General features: G+C 40.1%; 1 protein-coding gene across 3 annotated transcripts in view; it reads left to right on the forward strand.

The window, feature by feature from the left end:
- LOC124126642 (polyamine oxidase 1-like) overlaps nt 1-18,624 on the forward strand; it is a 44,649-nt gene that overhangs the window by 14,921 nt on the left and 11,104 nt on the right. The window contains exons 4-5 of one of the 3 annotated variants that reach the window (XM_046490143.2): nt 17,217-17,302; nt 18,229-18,331. In XM_046490143.2, coding sequence (XP_046346099.2) covers nt 18,229-18,331 — 103 coding nt within the window. In that variant the 5' untranslated portion in view covers nt 17,217-17,302. Of the gene's footprint in view, nt 1-316; nt 1,768-17,216; nt 17,303-18,228; nt 18,332-18,624 lie in introns of those variants that run through there. The other 2 variants (XM_048384479.1, XM_048384478.1) reach the window with 2 other exon arrangements.

Consider the following 18,624-nt stretch of genomic DNA (forward strand, 5'->3'; position numbering starts at 1 on the left):
TTGACAAGTCGAGATTGCGAGATTGCGAGATTTTGCATTATGTCCAAATGTCGCAGTCTCGCGTTGGCCAAATCTCGCGTTCTCGCGATCTCGCATTCTCGTGTTTTGGGCATATTTACCTCGTTTCCAAAGGTCCAGATCGCGAGAATGAGAGATCCCGAGAATGTCCCTTACAGTATTCCATAGTTATATTTGCCTAATTTCTTTCCATATAATTTTTGTTGTACATTTTACACATCACATTAAGATTAAGACGCGGTATATACACGTTATTGCTAAATGTTATAACTATATGCACAGTGTGATTGTTGAGCAGGGCATAGTCAGGTACTGATACTTGGAGCAGGGGCATCAGGTTTGGCGGCAGCAAAGACTCTGGGCGAAAGAAACATCCCTGACTATAGGATACTTGAAGGTTCGAATAGAATTGGCGGGAGGGTCAAATCTGTAACATTTGGCGGCAAGACTGTTGAAGAAGGAGCGACCTGGGTGATAGGAAAAGAAGGCACCCCTCTATGGGATGTTGTCCAGAAGTACAACGTATCAGGTAAAACATCAGATCGTGGCAGTGTTTTAATCAGAAACGTTCACGGTGATAATGTCACGGACACAGAAGGAGAAGACGCATGGATCAAATTGGAAGCAGCAAAAAGGACCGTATCCGAGATCTTCAAATGTGTTAAAGACAAGAAAAGGGGAGACATGTCTGTACGAACCTGCCTAGATATTGGAGGGTGGTCCCCTAAAACACCTGTTGAAAACGTTGTGGAGATATTTGGCTATGACTTTGAGTATGGAGGATCCCCCGAAGTGACTTCCTATTATGGTGTTGGTATGACTGAAGATGATGTCAACGATCTGTACTACATTACAGACGAAAGAGGTTATGAGTATATTCTGAAGACATATGCTGTTGATGCATTGACACCAAATGATCAACGGCTACATCTGAATGAAGTCGTCACAAGTATAAACTACAGCGACACTAGAGTGGCAGTTACTACCCAGAGCGGAAAGGTCTTCACGGCCAACGTAGTCATTGTAACTTTCAGTATTGGTGTCCTGCAGAGCGGTTCTGTGATTTTCAACCCACCACTCCCAGACTGGAAGATCGACAATCTGTTCCGAGTCCGGTTAGAGAACTATGTAAGTGTGTATCTCAAATTCCCTAACAACTCATCTAGGTTCTGGGATAACACTGAATACATCCTGTACGCTGATGACAGAAGAGGTGTATTTCCAGTCTGGCAGAACCTAGAGGCTGATGGACTTTTCCCCACTGGAACTAACATTCTCCAGATGGTCACACAGGGGGAAGATGCAGACAGAGTATCCGAACTGACTGATGCAGACATCACTGGTGAGGTGATGGCGATCCTCCGGCGCGTCTACACGAACGTTGTCGATCCGGAAGATGTATTCATCACCAATTGGAAGAATAACCCATTGTACATGGGAAGCTTTTGCAACATGAAAGCATTGGCATTCAGGTCGGACATCTTTGAAGCTATAAGAGCTCCGGTGAGAAACGTCTTCTTTGCAGGGGAAGCTTTTGATAGTGAGTTCTCTTGTTATTCAACCGGGGCTGCGAGGAGCGGAATTTACACTGCAAATGAAGTGTCTGCATACGTTTCATCCTAGCTCCTAGTGCCCTATTTCATCAACCATTCACAGACATCCAAAACCTGTACATCTTTTACCTTACCGTTTATTGATATGAATTATTGAAAAACGACCTACACAATAGTGTAAGAAATTAAACTACTGAATGCCTTACTTTTTTTTGTTCTTCAAACTAAAATGCATAATATTTGCACGTAATAGGGTACTTGATATCGTAAAATGACAATTTGTCATTTGAAATAACTTTCATAAGATTAGAGTGAATACTAACGTGATACATGTTCACGTGAGATCTTATAACATTCACTGTCTTCTTTGGCATGAACTATTCTTAAATGTCACCTGGGTGGTCCAGTCGACAACGGCGCCGCAATTCGCTATACATAACTCCGTCCCTAAGACGTTCCACACATCTATGACAGTGGGTTCGAATCCAATATCCGTCCAAATAATGTTTGTAAGCATCAAACCCCTTGAGGACCTCCAAATTATCAGTTCATATCAAGTTCCGGCTTCCACACATCATAAAGCTGAAAGGACTGAAACACTGTTGAAAGTTTCGTTAAATCAAACCCACACACGCATATACATTGTAACTGTTCTTCCTTGTTTTTGGATAATCCATCAAGATGTATTACGCCATCAATACCACTCCAACATTCCTCAGCGATAACCCCTCAAGAAGAGCTCTGTGTAGTGTATGTTATATCAGAGCGTGATAAAATATATGCGTATTTGACCCAATTCAGGCATGCGTTGACACATGATGGGCTGTTGTCATCTTGACTTTGTCATTATACAAGGAGAAGACAAGCAGGCTGCGGAAGGAGACAATGTTGGCATCCGTTGCCCGCCATTCCGCAGACGACACCATATGTCGTCTGCCATTAAGGATGGCCATTAGCGATAGAGTTGACTTTCAATAAATGACTGTCAGACAAGAAGCAATATTGTAATAATGCACAGGAAGAATCATTTTCAAACTGGGGTTTATGTCGATGAGACAGAGCTAAGTAGTTCTAAATCAGTTTTTAATTAAACAATTGGAAGTTATACATTCATTTCTTTGTTTGAGTGAACTTCATTCTGTTTACCAGACCTGTGAGATGAAATAAAACGTAGCTCGGACAAAGAGACCGTATATTCAACGTCTGTCTCAAGTTGCAATTATATGGCAAAGCTATTGGATTCGGAAACGAGATGGTTCTTCTTTCTAACAATCCTCCCTGTCGTCATAATCCCTCCTGTGACGGTAAGAGTGTCTTCTCCCAATCCACTCCCTCAGTGCAAATGATCTTACATCAGAGAAACATTCTTATCCGGTGTAATTCTCAAAACGTGCCCTTTAGTATCACACCTCAGTAGAAATGAATCTGCTTGGCATACCTTTTATTGGTGGCAGATCCCCCTGAAACCTGTTGGTAGCTTAACACGATTTTTAACGATTGCCAATATCATGACGCCTTTAGTCCGCCCATATCGCAAGGATTATACCCTCCTCCCATCTCGCATCAACCTCGCATAAGACTTCAAAAGCAGGACTGTTTCTAGGGATGGGTTTCAGTTTGCATGTAATTAGTTCCCAATTTCCAGCTCGCGTCCTTAAGCTAGCAGCACATGGCAATGTATCAGTTTGATGTGACGCGAAGGTGACGCGAACCAGACACACAAATCAACATCTGTATGGATGCATTTTTGTGCACTAGCAGTTTTGTTTGAAAATCCTAAGCTTTGATGCTTTTGGTTTTATTTATCAGTCCGTCACTACGTAAACTGTATATGTGCAAATAACGAACCGTGGTTATAACGAACTAAAAATAGTGGTCCCTTTGAGTTCGTTATAACCGTAGTTTACTGTAGGTCATAGCTTGGGCTCCCTCTTCTCGGATGGTTAAGAGTTTCCCCGGTGGCCCAGTGAGCTGACACGGGGATCCGTTGAAAATCCTAAGCTTTGATGCTTTTGGTTTTATTTATCAGTCCGTCACATCGTAGATTTAAAGGTGCGTGGAGTAGCATTTGAATTGATTTGTAGTTTCTTTTACTACCAGGTTGTGCATATTCTGATCCATAATAAATCAGAAAAATAATTAGAATGTAATGTCCTTCTCATGTCAAATGACATCGTGAGAGAGAAGAGAAGCAGCTGATTAAATAATACGCACCAACAACGTGACATCAACCGTGTTTGTGCACAAAATATCGCTGGTCTTTGCACGCGGACAGCTATTTCCCGTTGCTCTCAGACTGACACTCATTGCAAAGGATTCCAGTTTTTGGCGTCATTTGTAATAATCTTGTAGTATTTGGATGTTCTTGGGAGTTTTATTTGCACTGGGTCAGTGCATTGACAACTAAAGGGACACGTGAGTTTAATTAATAGTGTACTTCATCAATTTTAAACCAGCCATAACAATGCCAATTTATATACAGTAAACTACGTTTAAAACGAACACGCTCATAACGAACTGACAGATATAACGAACTTATTTTTTGGTCCCGTCAATTTGCTGAATATTTGCTGTATATGTGCAAATAACGAACCGTGGTTATAACGAACTAAAAATAGTGGTCCCTTTGAGTTCGTTATAACCGTAGTTTACTGTAGGTCATAGCTTGGGCTCCCTCTTCTCCGATGGTTAAGAGTTTCCCCGGTGGCCCAGTGAGCTGACACGGGGATCCGTTCTCCCACAATAAACCCAGATTATGAGCCTTTGCTTATTGACACCTTCAACCATGTGTCTCTACTGGCTTTCCCACCACACTGACCAGAATGTCGTGTTAAATCTGATATACTGTAGAAAGCAGCGTTAAATAAAACTCACTTACTCACTCCCAGAACGTCAACAATCCAACTGAGGACTTGGTTATGTAATGAGATGACAGCGGATCACTAAACTAATCATACGTCATTAAATACCGAAAAACATTTATAAGACTGATGACATTTGATAAAACACAACCAGGCATCGCTTGAATGCTTCCTAACAAAGCGCTTCTCTTGTTTGTTTTTTGTTTTCAGAAAAGGTTTCGAACTTTATGTTGATTTTTAACATGCCTAGTTTTCTTTTGCTTACTTTTGAAAGTGTATCCTCGTTGGAAAAGTTGCAACACTCGATATCTTTGGCCGTGGTTGGTAAATCCCAAAACGGTTTGTTAAAATACCTACCACAGCGGTCAATGTTGCCTCACACTGGGGCTCATTCGTACCAAACAGTGATTCAACGTCAATGTTGCCACACGTAACGGTTCTTTTGGACCAAACATAGTAGGTTATTTTTACCACTCATGTTCAGTCAGTAGCGGTAATACTCAAAGATTCTGATGTTGCCAACCGTAAACTTAGCGATGTAAAATTTTAAGTTTGTAATAAATATGAGAGTTTTGTGCAAAACGTGTACAAACATGTCCAGATTGTTTTTCAATGTGGCATCATTTTGAATGACAGTAAAGATTTTGAAGCAAGGCAAAGAGGATGTTCCTTGTCATTTGTTTTCCATGGGTCATTTTATGTGAACTATTCGTCAGGACCAAAGCATATTTCTACCAGTGTAATGTGTCTGTAGAACAGTACAGATGACCTAGTTATTCTTTCGATGTCAGAAGGAAGTTTTAATCACACTTTAATGCATACTGTACTGACATCCACGTACATATTTGGTAATAATTCTTCTCTGTAAATGTATGGGGGAAATTTGTATTCAGTACGTCATACACAAGAGTAGGAAACATTCCATCATGAAAACGCCTACGGTAGTTCTTAGCAATATATGTTATTGCAAACATTCGAAGTATCAGATAAATTAACAAACATGTGTTGGTGTAAGACAATGCCCCCTGTTTTTAAATATACACGTTTCATGGTTCGGTATCGATGTGCTAGTTAGTGTCATAAAACGTTGGACAAAAAAAAGTAAAAAGCATTCCCATTGATTCATATGTGTTTGAAAAACCGTTTATGAAAATGAAAAAGTGATAAAATGCTCAAGCAATTCCATAAATGTTTGAGTCAAATGACAGTCGTAATCGTTTTGACACTTTCCAGACAAACCAATACTTCAGAATGTATCTTGGTAATGGAAAAATAGCAATAACACAACTCGGAAAGAAATGCTCCTCTGTCGTGTTCTCATTAGAGTAACGAATGTGGCATAGTGGTAAATGTTACATTTTCAATATTTATCAAAACATGTGCTGCATGGATGGAATGAAAGAAGGTTATGTAAATTTATGTCACTGTATATTACGGTTATTATTCATGGTTGTGCCAACTGGACTTTAGAAACCACTTATATATGTAGTTGATGATGTGCATATTTCAAAAGAAAAGATGTCATCATTACGACCGTTTTCTAAAGTGTTCCGAAACCTGTACTTGTAATTATCTGAATATATATCCTCCTGTTTATATGAAGGCAGAGGAAAGAAACTGGGCAACTATCTTGCCTAAACATTCCGAGGAAACAGGTTAGCATTTCAAATATTCATTAAGTTAGTGTGTTAGTAGTCTCACACCATATTTTGCAAATCCAGTGTCCTGCTATGTTAGATATTCGTTGATATACAGATACACTGTTGAGGTACGATAACGTATCTCTTCAGAATGGGTCTTCAGTATCCAGTGCCTGTGAGAGTCGACTAAAATGATATTCGCATGGTTACAATGTATGAATTTGCTTGGGCATGGATCAGTCACCATACAGTCAAGTAACAGGCTCGATTACTTAGTTCAGGTTGCAGATTCAGCTGTCAAGTCGGTTATACAATATTTATTCAAGCCTCAACAAATATAGACACATGGTAAGAATATACCCTGGAATCCAAACGGAGTGTGATAACCCTGCTTTGTAATAAATATTGATAGTTGGTTTGGTTGATACATGGAATCTTCAGAGTCCTATACGGAATAATTTATTGAATATTTATAAGGCCCATTTCGATCTAACATAACGTTTCTTATGCTTTCCTTCTTGTTCTGCTCAGTATCAAAACTGTTTAATCTCTGTGGTATAAATGTGAGTCGAATTACACCAAATGTACATGTGACGTCCCGTTCACGATGATTAAGCTTTAAAGTATTAAAGGAGAGTTCATTTAAAAGGTAATATTTCAAGGACTAAAAGAATTTTCCTCTTTCGATCAAGCGTTCATAGAAAGAAAATCAAACAGTGTGCCAAGGTACAACATTATCCAGGCTTCATGTAGTCAGTAGGATTCACGATTCCCTCGCATCCATGGCAAGGTGACGTCGACTTCTCTTGGTTCATTCAAACGTCCCCTCTGGTTATAATGCCACCCTATATATAATGCCATGTTTTTCTCAGAACGGCCTTCCGCAGTGCAAAATTCCCTGGTTATAACGTCTCCCCGGTTAAAATGCCAATGCCAGTGTATATCATGTGGTTCCTGGGTTAGCGGGTGAAAATGAAGAATGATGTTAATTTTTTATGGTTTATTATCTTTCTTCTCGTCTTCTTGATCTTCTTCTTACCAACAGTTAACACTATTTTTAAGTAACGTTTTAGAAACAAGGAAGACAAAAATGACTTTAACTTCTATATTCTTTCAGTACGACTTTTCGGTACAAATGCTGGCACTTTTATGAAGCAAATGGTTCATAAAGTTCCCAGCATCTGTGCAGAAACGTCATATTGAAATAATGAAGAAGTTGAAAGTAAGCTTTGTCTTCATTGATAGTTGAAGTCAGAACGCCGTAAACATATGATCGTGGATTCGAATCCGGGTTAACCACGATTATATTGTTAGGTTTGTCAGCACGGCACCAGTGCTTGTGGCTTTGGTTCGTTTTGGCAAAGTTTAAACAAGGTAATCTGGCCAAGAAGTTAAACTTCAGCTTCAGATATATAGATGATCTAATATCGTTCAATAACCATTAAATAGCTAATTCCCTTCCACTGATTTACCCACCTGAACAGGAAATAAATGACACCAGTGAGACTGCCTCATCTGTTTCATATTTAGATCTATGCATATATATCCAGAGTGACAAAACACTCTCCACAAGACTGTATGACAAGAGGGGTGACTTCAACTTTCCAAAAGTCAACTCTCCCTTCAAATCGAGCAATGTTCCAGCAGCTCCAGCCTTTAGTGTTTACTAGGGCTGTTACGGTTCACTCTCGTATTCGGTGAATCGAACCGTAACCATTCATGAATTGAATTCGTTATTCATGGCCACTAGAATTGAATGTTTATGAATATGCTATCATGTATATTTACATACCCTGTACCTAAAATTCTCCATAACAACATATTATATGCATAGATTTCTTCAATGACAACACTCTAGTAATATTTAATTTGATAGTATTGTTTTCACTGGTCATTGTCGCATTTGAACAGATACTAGTATGACGCATCAGTGACAGAAATGATGTCCGATGCAATTCCCTATTTTGACATGTACAGTATGTTACCGTGTTTTTTGCAGGTGAACAATTGACTTGCCTTTGCATGTGTTTGTGACGGGTGCCACCGTTGAGGCAGGAAACCCTCACCTTTTCGCGAACACCTAGTATCATCACTATTTGATTCATAAACACATGCTCATGCTCGAAATCGTACGATCGAGATTCGAGATATGAATATGGAAAGGGTTTTGTCTTTTGTCGCTTTTATTTTCACCAAAGAGTGGTAAACGTCTGAGACCTGCATCACTTTGGGATTTCCTCCCAAGTTAATCTGGCAGACCGTGATATAACAGATTCAATTTGAAAACGGCATCAAACCCAAATCACCCACTCACTGTAATACATGTGTCACGTTTGTTTGTTGTTTAACGCCGCATAATCCAGCTCTATGACGGCGGTCTGTAGATAATCGATTCTGGACCAGACAATTCAGTGATTGACATCGATCCACGCAATTGGGATACGATGACATTCATCAACCAAGTCAGCGACCCTGACCACCCGATTCCGTTAGTCGCTTCTTTGGACAAGCATAGTCGCCTTTTTACGGCAAGCGTGGGTTACTGAAGAAATATTCTACCCCGGATCTTCATGGGTCATGGGTCAAGTTGATGGTTTACCCGTCTCACTGAGTGAGTTAGTGGATAAACTGAACACAAATTACTTTCAGTTCGAGTTTTAGTAACACCTGTGCTTGTCAGATCCGTGAATAAAAAAACTAGAAGTGACGCAGGACGTAAGCGTTCATCACTTTGGTGGAACGGATAGTGTACTGACAATATTAAATGTTAACACCAGAGAACAACCCGTCTCGATTTTCCGACGAAACAGATTCCATTGGGCGCAAAAAGCAAAATACCGGTGAAAATTACATGACTTGAACAAAGATAACATTCGTGACGAATCTCCAATTGGAACCCTTGACCAGTGGACCCTTGATTGAGGGACACAACGCTGCACGTTGAGCTTAGATCTTTAATAATTGCGTTTGTCGGATATGTGCTTTGTAGTAAAGTCCCTGTCATCGGTGCAGTATGTTGAACGTTTTAGTGATGAACATACACCGCATCAATCGCACGCACGCTGAAATGATGAAGCCGACATTTAGTATTCAAATCTCATTTCACCGTCTGACTCAGTGGAGGAATATCTCAACTTTTTAAACAACATTCCCTTTGATAAACAGAGCGCAGTGTTTTATACACAGTTTTTGTTATAGTGTAAGCAGGAGCCTCAACTCTCAATCAAGACTTTTGACGATTCCTTGAATATTTATCTTCTCCCTACAACAATGATATGTAAATAAATACATGAGCAAACGTGTGTTGCAAAATGAATATATTTCTTAAACGTTTTTCTTTACTTATAAACAGCAGAAGCTCCGCACTAAAACTTGTACACAGAAAAATGTAATTCAAAATTAACATATCGTTTCAATAAAATCAGTAAATGCGCTATCGTGCCATTACATTTTCTGGTTCATAACTTGATTGTTTGGTTTGTTAGTTTACAGGCCGTCGTCACACGCAAAAAAATTAAAACAAATTAAGGCAGTATGGCGGGTGCTACGGCAATTGAGACCATGCTACCCTTTTTGCGAACACCTGGTGTCATAACTGGTACTCGTGGTCCATTCATGGGTTTCACTGCTGTTTTGCTTTTAGCGCCAAGTGGAGTCTTGTTCGGCGGATCATCGAGACGAGTTGTTCTCGGGTGTTTACGTTGTATGTTTAATCTTTACCAACAAAATTTTAGCTTTTGTTTATTTTTAAGTTTGAATATTTAAAACTGAATTTAGATTCCTATCCATGTTAAAAGTATAAAACTTTCAAGTTCAAGTGAAGTATTGCGGGCACATCATGATCAGAGTGACATGATTGAATTGTCTTCTTTCAAGTTTCGGCTTTGAAGAAAGACAGAAGAGCTTATCCAGAATCAACTTTCAACTTTGTCTTTTCTCCTAATAATACAGACTGAGTACATTCTTTAAATCGACAAAAACAAGAGACCAAAAGACAATGTACAATTTTTTAAATTGAAATGTTTTCCATACTAAATGGAGATTGGAAACTAATGATGGCATCTATGATGTTTTGAAATCTGAAGTTACGCATATGTTGACTTCAATAATGTTCTACATAGAGAGAAACCCTATGACTCGTCATATCGTTTAGGATTATATCACAGAACCTGTAGTCAGTTAATCATCATTAAGGTCTATGTCGATAAACCGCTTGCCTCGAACTATGGATAACTCGATACATTTCCACTGCTTATTGTTATAGATAATATGTGTTTGTGACAGTCGACTGTATTTAACATTCTCTAAATAGTTCTATAGAGGTTTTAGCGTCAAATAGCTTGTTCTCCCTATTAGAGATGTGATGTTGGAACGCTGTTCCGGATCGGATATTATCAAATTCCTGTCAACAGATTACTAGCTAACTGTCAACATAGTCCATTACCGTGATTAGCACCGCGGTCAACGTACATTATGACATCCTGGGCCTCACCATACCACCCAGCAAGTAAACACCGTGCACTACCGGCCATTACACGGCTATCATATAATCAGGCCTATAACAAATGACATTGCGTGAAGTCTATTCAGATCGATAGGTCTGCAGGCAGAGTGTCGTACGTCTCGAAACTCAATCTAGTCTAGGGCACTCTTTCGTAAAACCATCTCAGTCAAACAATGATCTTCACCGTTCGCTCCTCATGACGAAGACCCGGGTTCGAATCCCTACATGGGTACAATTTGTGAATCTCATCTCTTCGGTCCCCTTCGGGATAATGCTGGAATAGAAAAAAAAACAATAAAGAATATTGCGGTTGCCTCGTGGTTAAATCGTTGGACTGAAACCCGGATGTGATCCCCTTCAATGTGTGAAGCTCATTTCTGGTGTCCCCGCCGTGATATTGCGGGATTAATGCTAAAAGTGACCAAAACAATATGGACAATCATAATCACTGATTAATGTATTGGAGGTTTGGCGTAACAAAACAGTTCTGTGGTTGTGAAGCGAGTGAGTTATGAGTTAAGATGGGACATTTCAGTGATATCACGGCGCTGTCATGTAAGCACAAGACCAGGGCCCACTTGCACAAAGCGATCTTAGCGCTAAGACTATTGTAAGCCTATGCTAAACTATGGGAGTTACGATCATCTTAGCGCTAAGACTATTGTAAGCCTATGCTAAAGAATGGGAGTTACGATCATCTTAGCGCTAAGATCGCTTTGTGCAAGTGGGCCCAGGTGTCATGATGCCCTGTGGGTTAATTTAACCCCGTTACAATAGGTCCGCCCCGTTAGCAGAGTTCCTACCCCGTTTGGACTTTAACACCGGGGTTAGCAGGTCCAGGCATAAAGTAGGGGATTGATTACCCTCTGCACCGACCCGTGAAGATCCGGGGTAGAATAGGTCTTCAGCAACCCTTGCTTGCCGTAAAAGGTGACTATGCTTGTCGTAAGAGGCGACTAACGGGATCGGGTGGTCAGGCCCGCTGACTTGGTTGAAGCATGTCATCGATCCCAATTGCGTGGATCGATGCTCATGATATCAATCACTGGATTGTCTTGTCCAGACTCGATTATTTACAGAACGCCGTCACATTGCTGGAATATTGCTGAGTGCGGCGTAAAACAACAAACCAACCAACCATCCTTCTGCACCGTTTGTATAATACTATGTGCATGTAATTGGAACTTTATCCTAAAGTATGGAGAAATGTGCCAGGTGTTGTATGGAGCAGTTTGGTAGTAGACCGTATTTCACTGTTGACTGTAATGGTCTACACAGTTCTACAACGTTCTACACAGTAAGACAAATGACTACTCATACACATCATACGTTTACAACTAGTTCCTAATAGTGAGTGAGTGTGTTGGTGTTACTCATCTTTAAGCTATATCCCAGCAATATCACGGCGGGTGACACAAGTAATGTGGGGAATCGAACGCTTTAACCCCTGGACCACCCACTTCCTAAAAGACTCACATAAATGCGTATTTATCACAAATATTGGTAATAGATGACTTCCGAATTAACTTTTTGGGGTTGCGCTATGGTTATGTTTATTATATCATGGGAAACTATTTCCCTGCTGTAGTGTGTTATCTGCTGTTTGAGTTATAGCAAACCTCCTTAACAGAGACACACACTTGTCGCCTATAGGAAGCTCGAATACTACTTAAATGTAAATATCCTGCTGATAGAACAGATATATGTAGAACTGATATATTACTTGTCTTACCGTGTTCAGGAAGCTGTCTGGTAATATCCATAGTAATAGTGTCAAATTCATCTGATTACACGGAATTTTAAATTTACATCGCCGTTACCGTAAATCAATATATTCCCTTGTTTTAGTAACGTGTCATATCTGATTGATTAACTGTTTATAAGATCAGATGTTTGCTATTAATTGAAGGTATCGTCTTTAAGGCATTATACAGAGTAACAACAACATCACGTAAAATAATAACAGTATGATCAGACCAACCAGCCAACCAACCATCCAACCATCCAACCAACCAACCAAACAGCCAACCAACCAACCAACCAACCAACCAGCCAACCAACCAACCAACCATCCAACCATCCAACCATCCAACCAAACAGCCAACCAATCAACCAACCAACCAGCCAATCAATCAATCAACCAATCAACCAATCAACCAATCAATCAATCAATCATCAAACCATCCAATCAATCAATCAATCAATCAATCAATCAATCAATCAATCAATCAATCAATCAATCAACCAACCAACCAACCAACCAACCAACCAACCAGCCAACCAACCAACCAACCAACCAACCAACCAACCAACCAACCAACCAATCAATTAATTAATCAACAATCCAACCAACCAACCAACCAACCAACCAATCAACCAACCAACCAACCAACCAACCATCCAACCATCCAACCATCCAACCAACCAACCAACCATCCAACCATCCAACCAACCAACCAACCATTCAACCATCCAACCAATCAACCAAACAGCCAACCAACCAACCAACCAATCAATCTGGAACTATCATATGATCATAAACAAAACATTCCTTTTACTGCTTTAGTTGACGCTCAATAGCATTGGTATCTATTTTCATAAAACAATATGCCAAAATACATGTGTACACAACAAATTAATCTGCACTAAGGACAAAATCATTAATTCTTCAGGAACAACTCTTCATAATTCTAATCACAACATGTATACATTTGGCATACATTTTCGAAAGAAGTTTTAGAATTTGAATGCATGTTTATCTTAATGGTTTAATATTTTAAAAAAAATTGTAAATTATTAAAAACATTTGAAACGAACTTCTCCTATAATACATCCGTGAAATTAATTTCAAGATTAGTATAGAACTTAAAAATCGCGATCATCTACTTCAGTACCAACGACTTATGTTAAAGATAATTTACATTTATAAAAACGAAGATGTTTCTAAATAACTGGACATAATACAAGTAATGTGTATTTACTGTATATGCCGCTGTCGATATATTTATGGAAACACGAATAAGCGAAATATTTAATTAAACATCAATTCTGGAAAATATACATTGGCTTTGAATCATTAAATGAAGCGAGACTCAAAAAGCGTAATTTATGAATGTATACTTTACGCCTTTAGATAATCTAAGGAATTTATCCTCTGGGAGACAATCAACCAATATGACAATAGATAGAGGGAAGGACGACTATAGTAAACTAGTGTCCAAAAGAAACGATACCAACTTATTTTCAAAATTGTTTTTTACTAAGTGAATTGTCAAGTATGAAAACATGCCAATTCGTATTGCACATCCCAAACACAGCATAGTCGATAAAACATACCGGGAAAACGTGATCACTTCCGGGAAAAAACGTAAATTTCGTGAAAGTGACATTTCCCTCTCTAGCATGTTCTGCACGTACAGAAAAACTGTATAAAACGGCTGATCAGACACGTTGATATCACAGCAACAAAAAGAACACAAGATATGCCACGTTTGACAGCCATCGAGAGAGAGAGAGCCGTTGGAATGGTCCAACAAGGAGCGTCACACGTCGACGTCGCCAGAAGGTTGGGCTGCGCACGCATCACTATCACCAGGTTGATGCAGCGGTTACGTCAGACAGGTCAGACGTCAGACAGGCCCAGGAGTGGAAGACCACGAGTAACCACGCCCCGTGAAGATCGTTACATCCGGGTATTACACCTGAGGAACCGCACCGTAACAGCGACGTCCACGGCGGCTACAGCACTGGGACACAGGATCAGTCGACAGACCGTCTACAGGAGACTACGGCAGTATGGTATCCGGCCACGTCATCCCTACCGCGGACCGCTCCTGACGCCTCGACACCGGAACAACAGACTGATCTGGGCCAGGCGAGTTCGACGTTGGCAACGGCGGGACTGGGCACGTGTTATGTTCTCTGATGAGAGCAGATTCCTCATCTTCAGAAACGATGGACGGCAGCTTGTATACCGACGATTTGGTGAACGTTTGGCGCCTAACTGTATGCAACAGGTCCGGCCGTTTGGAGGTGGAGGGTTAATGGTTTGGGGTGGCATATGTGGTGACGTCAAAACGATGCTTGTCGTAATTCGTGGAAACCTGAATGCACAGCGTTATCTTGATGACATCCTACGGCCTGTTGTGGTGCCCTTTATTCAGCAACAGCCTCGTGGACTCCTTTTCCAATATGACAATGCAAGGCCACACACAGCAAGATTGACACAGAACTTCCTTGCCAACGCCAACGTACACGTTTTGCCATGGCCCGCATGTTCACCGGACATGAATCCCATCGAGCACTTATGGGACCACCTCGATCGGCAAATCCGACGTCGCCGTGTGCCTCCAGTCAACGTCCAGGACTTGGAACGATGTCTCCTCGAGGAATGGCAACGCATCACTCCCAACGTCATCAGACGTTTGACGTCATCAGTCCGTAGGCGTGTTCTGGCATGTATTGATGCTCACGGTGGACATACCCGCTACTGACTTGACTTTGAGACGTGTGGTGTGACATTTCCCGTTGTTTCTGTGATCAGTACTCTAACGAAATGTTCACTTTTCGACCCCACCCATCTTTTTGAATACAATGGAGCCTCGTTTTTCCTCCATACATTTATTTATCCAGAAGGTCTGAGATAGAAGATCTGTGTTTGCTGGTGTAGGTACTAGTGATGTTCTGATATTATCCAAGTTGTCCTAGGTTTGTGTAATTAAGAAGTTTGTATATGGACCATCCAAGAAAGTATGGACACCCTTCAAGTGAACCTTAAATGGAGGAAACAGCCAGCAGTAACAGTGAGTAATGTCATAATAAAGTCGTCAACCATGAAGTCCCGGGCCAAATTGGAGCGAGATAGGAAACGCCATAACAGTTATATGAAGAGAAAATGTGCCCAACTCATGCTGATGAATGCGCCTCGCTGAGCACCACAAACGTACATACAGTCAGTACAGTTGCCAAGTGTATCAACAAGAAGGCAACACCTACGTATAGTGATGCGTCATGTCAATCTGAGAAGTCCCCATCAGTTAACATCGGGACCATGACGAACCCGGTCTCGTTTGCCAGTGTTGGTTCTCAGACCTCAACTAAAGTAGAAACTGCAACGTCAGTGTTGAAATCTAAAACAACTACACAGTCGTCACCTGACCAACCCAGCTCTACCCGAATTACAGAAAGAGTTCTTAAGCGGCGAGTCAAGAACAACAAACCCGTATTTCTCATCAGATGGCAGAATCTACCCAACAACAAAAACACCTGGATCCCTGAGGCTAAACTTGACAGTGTCGCCGTAGCATACCTGGACACAAATGAAAAATGTGTACCTGGGCCTAAACCATATGAAGAATCACCATATGATGCCCACGTGGCCTACATGCAGGAACATCGGGCCAGAATGCAACAGGTCGTTCGCATTCGGGATAATTATCCTTTTTAATATTATGATAACTGACAATTTCACGTTTATATTTGAACATTTGAATACTAGCGATTAATCCCGACATGAGGACATGTCTTTCTCGAGAGGGCGACAATTGTAACAGAGTGACTTAACAGCACTCTGGACAACGCAATGTTAAATAATTGTAGCTCCTTACTTACTTACTTACTTACTTACTTACTTACTTTGGAGATTTAACGTGCGCTTTCCGACTGATGCGTATTTCGCACACGGGCCCGGCCAGGCCATTTCATGTGTTTCCGAAAGGGCGAAAGTGGTCTGTGCAACCCAAGAGGGGGGTTTTAGGGGTTGCTTATATAGAATTTGGGAATTTTGAGATTTGGAATAGATGCCGATGGGATTGGGGAGGAGAACTAAGGGAGCTGGGTATGGTGGATGTTTGTTTGTTTATGTGATTTTGATTTAGTAGGTTATTGTGTTTTTAGATGCGTTTTATTAGTTCCGTTTTTATTAAGAATACGCCTAAGGCCTTGAAGTTTTCTAGTTTATTTTGTGGGTTTAGGATTGCTTCTAGAGTTAGAGCCTTGTTTAGATTGAGGGTGGTTTGTAATGAGGTTCGATGTGTTAGGTAGTGTGTGCAGTGGATGAGTGCGTGTTCTGGGATTGTAGCTCCTGAACAACATCCCTTTTGTACAGTGTTGAGAACATATCGTTTAGGAAATCTGGACTATTTAACCTGATGTAATCCATGCGTAACAGCGGTCAGTTGAACCATTGTCTAACACGGCATTTCACATTATGACATAATGTCTGTAATCGCATCCATAAGCCGCATGTCCAGGGCAACGCCATTGTCTCTTTGTCTGTCTATTTTTGTCCAATAGTGTATATACATGTTTACATCTTTACTGTTAGCTAGTCTGGTATTCCGACAGCACCTGGATGTACAGCCGCGAGTAGGATACGCCTGCTTGCTGGACCTCACTTGTACTTGTTGAGTTGGAATCTCCGCTCGACATATTTCTATCAGTAATTGTATTTTGTTTTATTGCCGACTAAAGAAGTTTGGACTCAACGTATTCTTCGGCTTCAATCTGAGCTAATTTCCCCGTCAACATACGCGTTGACAACTGGTGGTATCGTTATAGTGCGCAAACTTGCTTAATAATTCATATCAAAATATAAAAATAATATTCAAAATTTATAAAATTAACTCACGTATCTTTACAGTCAAAAGCACTGCACCTGAATAAATATTGGAATGCTAGCAGCTCTGATGTCATCATTTATTCTCAATTCTTCTATTCTATTTTAAGGTAAGACATTTTCATGCGCTGTTCAATGGTTGTTTTCATTCATGTTGAGTGTGTATTATGATTATTGTCTCAGATTGTTTTAATTGTTGTTTTCAAATATGTTGAATGTATTTCATGATTATTGTCTTAGATTTCTTGAACATTGTATATTTTCAACCACATGCGTTGGTTCATTGTTAAGTTATTGTTTAATGTATTTTAAATCTTCAAATAACGATTAGTAATGTTTTCAATGCGCACTATGCCACTATAGGTATCACTTATGAAGGTTGTAATCACTGATGTAGGTTGTAGTAATTTCGATCACCAAAATATGAAATTAATTATTCCTGATCAACATCTTGATAACCGTTTGATAAATAAGAAATCTAGTACAAGTATCAACAACATCGTAAAGTAAAATATATCATGTCGTCAATATGTGTAGATTCATTGCTAGCAGTAATGCTGGACTTAGTTAATAGTCAGCCAGCTTTGTTCTTGATAGGTAACTTGTATGTTAATAGTTGAATAGTTCTCAATATATTCATTGTCCAACTGAATACAATGAAGCCTAGTCATTTTTTTCCCCTTTAGTTGGTGGTCTCGGCATGTATTATTCCAGATTCAATTGTAACGGTTTAACGGGGTTTCATGTGTGCTCGCATTCATTATAATTACGATACGACGACAGATTGCTGAATATATCAAGCAGACAAAGAGATAACATTTCAGTGGAACTTTGGAAACCTTGACGTAATTACGTATTTTGGCAAAAGAGGAGCTTTAAACAAAAGTATTGTTCTGGTTTCCCCTTTGACACAAACATAGATTCAATAATGTGAAATATTAAGTATAGCATCAAGGGAATAATACATTATTCCCTTATCAATTGATTAATCAGCTGCAATAAAACATGTTTAAATGTTTCATTATCTGTTTGCAAGATGCAGTGGTTAAACGCTTTCAAGGCAACAACAATAACGGTGCTTTTGATTACCTTTTTGGACTCAATTGAATTTCAACAAAGTCAGTGTGGAACGGACACAAGTAAGTTGCGAGATGCTCGTATGACCATCTTCATCATCATATTACATCATTCAGTAAATAGTAGTGTGTTATGTATGGAATACTGTAAGGGACATTCTCGCGATCTCGCATTCTCGCGATCTCGACCTTTGGAAACGAGATAAATATGCCCAAAACACGAGAACGCGAGATTTGGCCCAAATCTCGCGTTCTCGTGTTTTTGGTACAAAGCACTTTTTGTCAAAAGTCGACAATGCGAGAATGCGACATTTGGACATGATGCAAAATCTCGCAATCTCGCAATCTCGACTTCT

The sequence above is a fragment of the Haliotis rufescens genome, unplaced genomic scaffold (genome assembly GCF_023055435.1).
Source record: "Haliotis rufescens isolate VD_foot unplaced genomic scaffold, xgHalRufe1.0.p SCAF_5, whole genome shotgun sequence".
Taxonomy (NCBI): domain Eukaryota; kingdom Metazoa; phylum Mollusca; class Gastropoda; order Lepetellida; family Haliotidae; genus Haliotis; species Haliotis rufescens.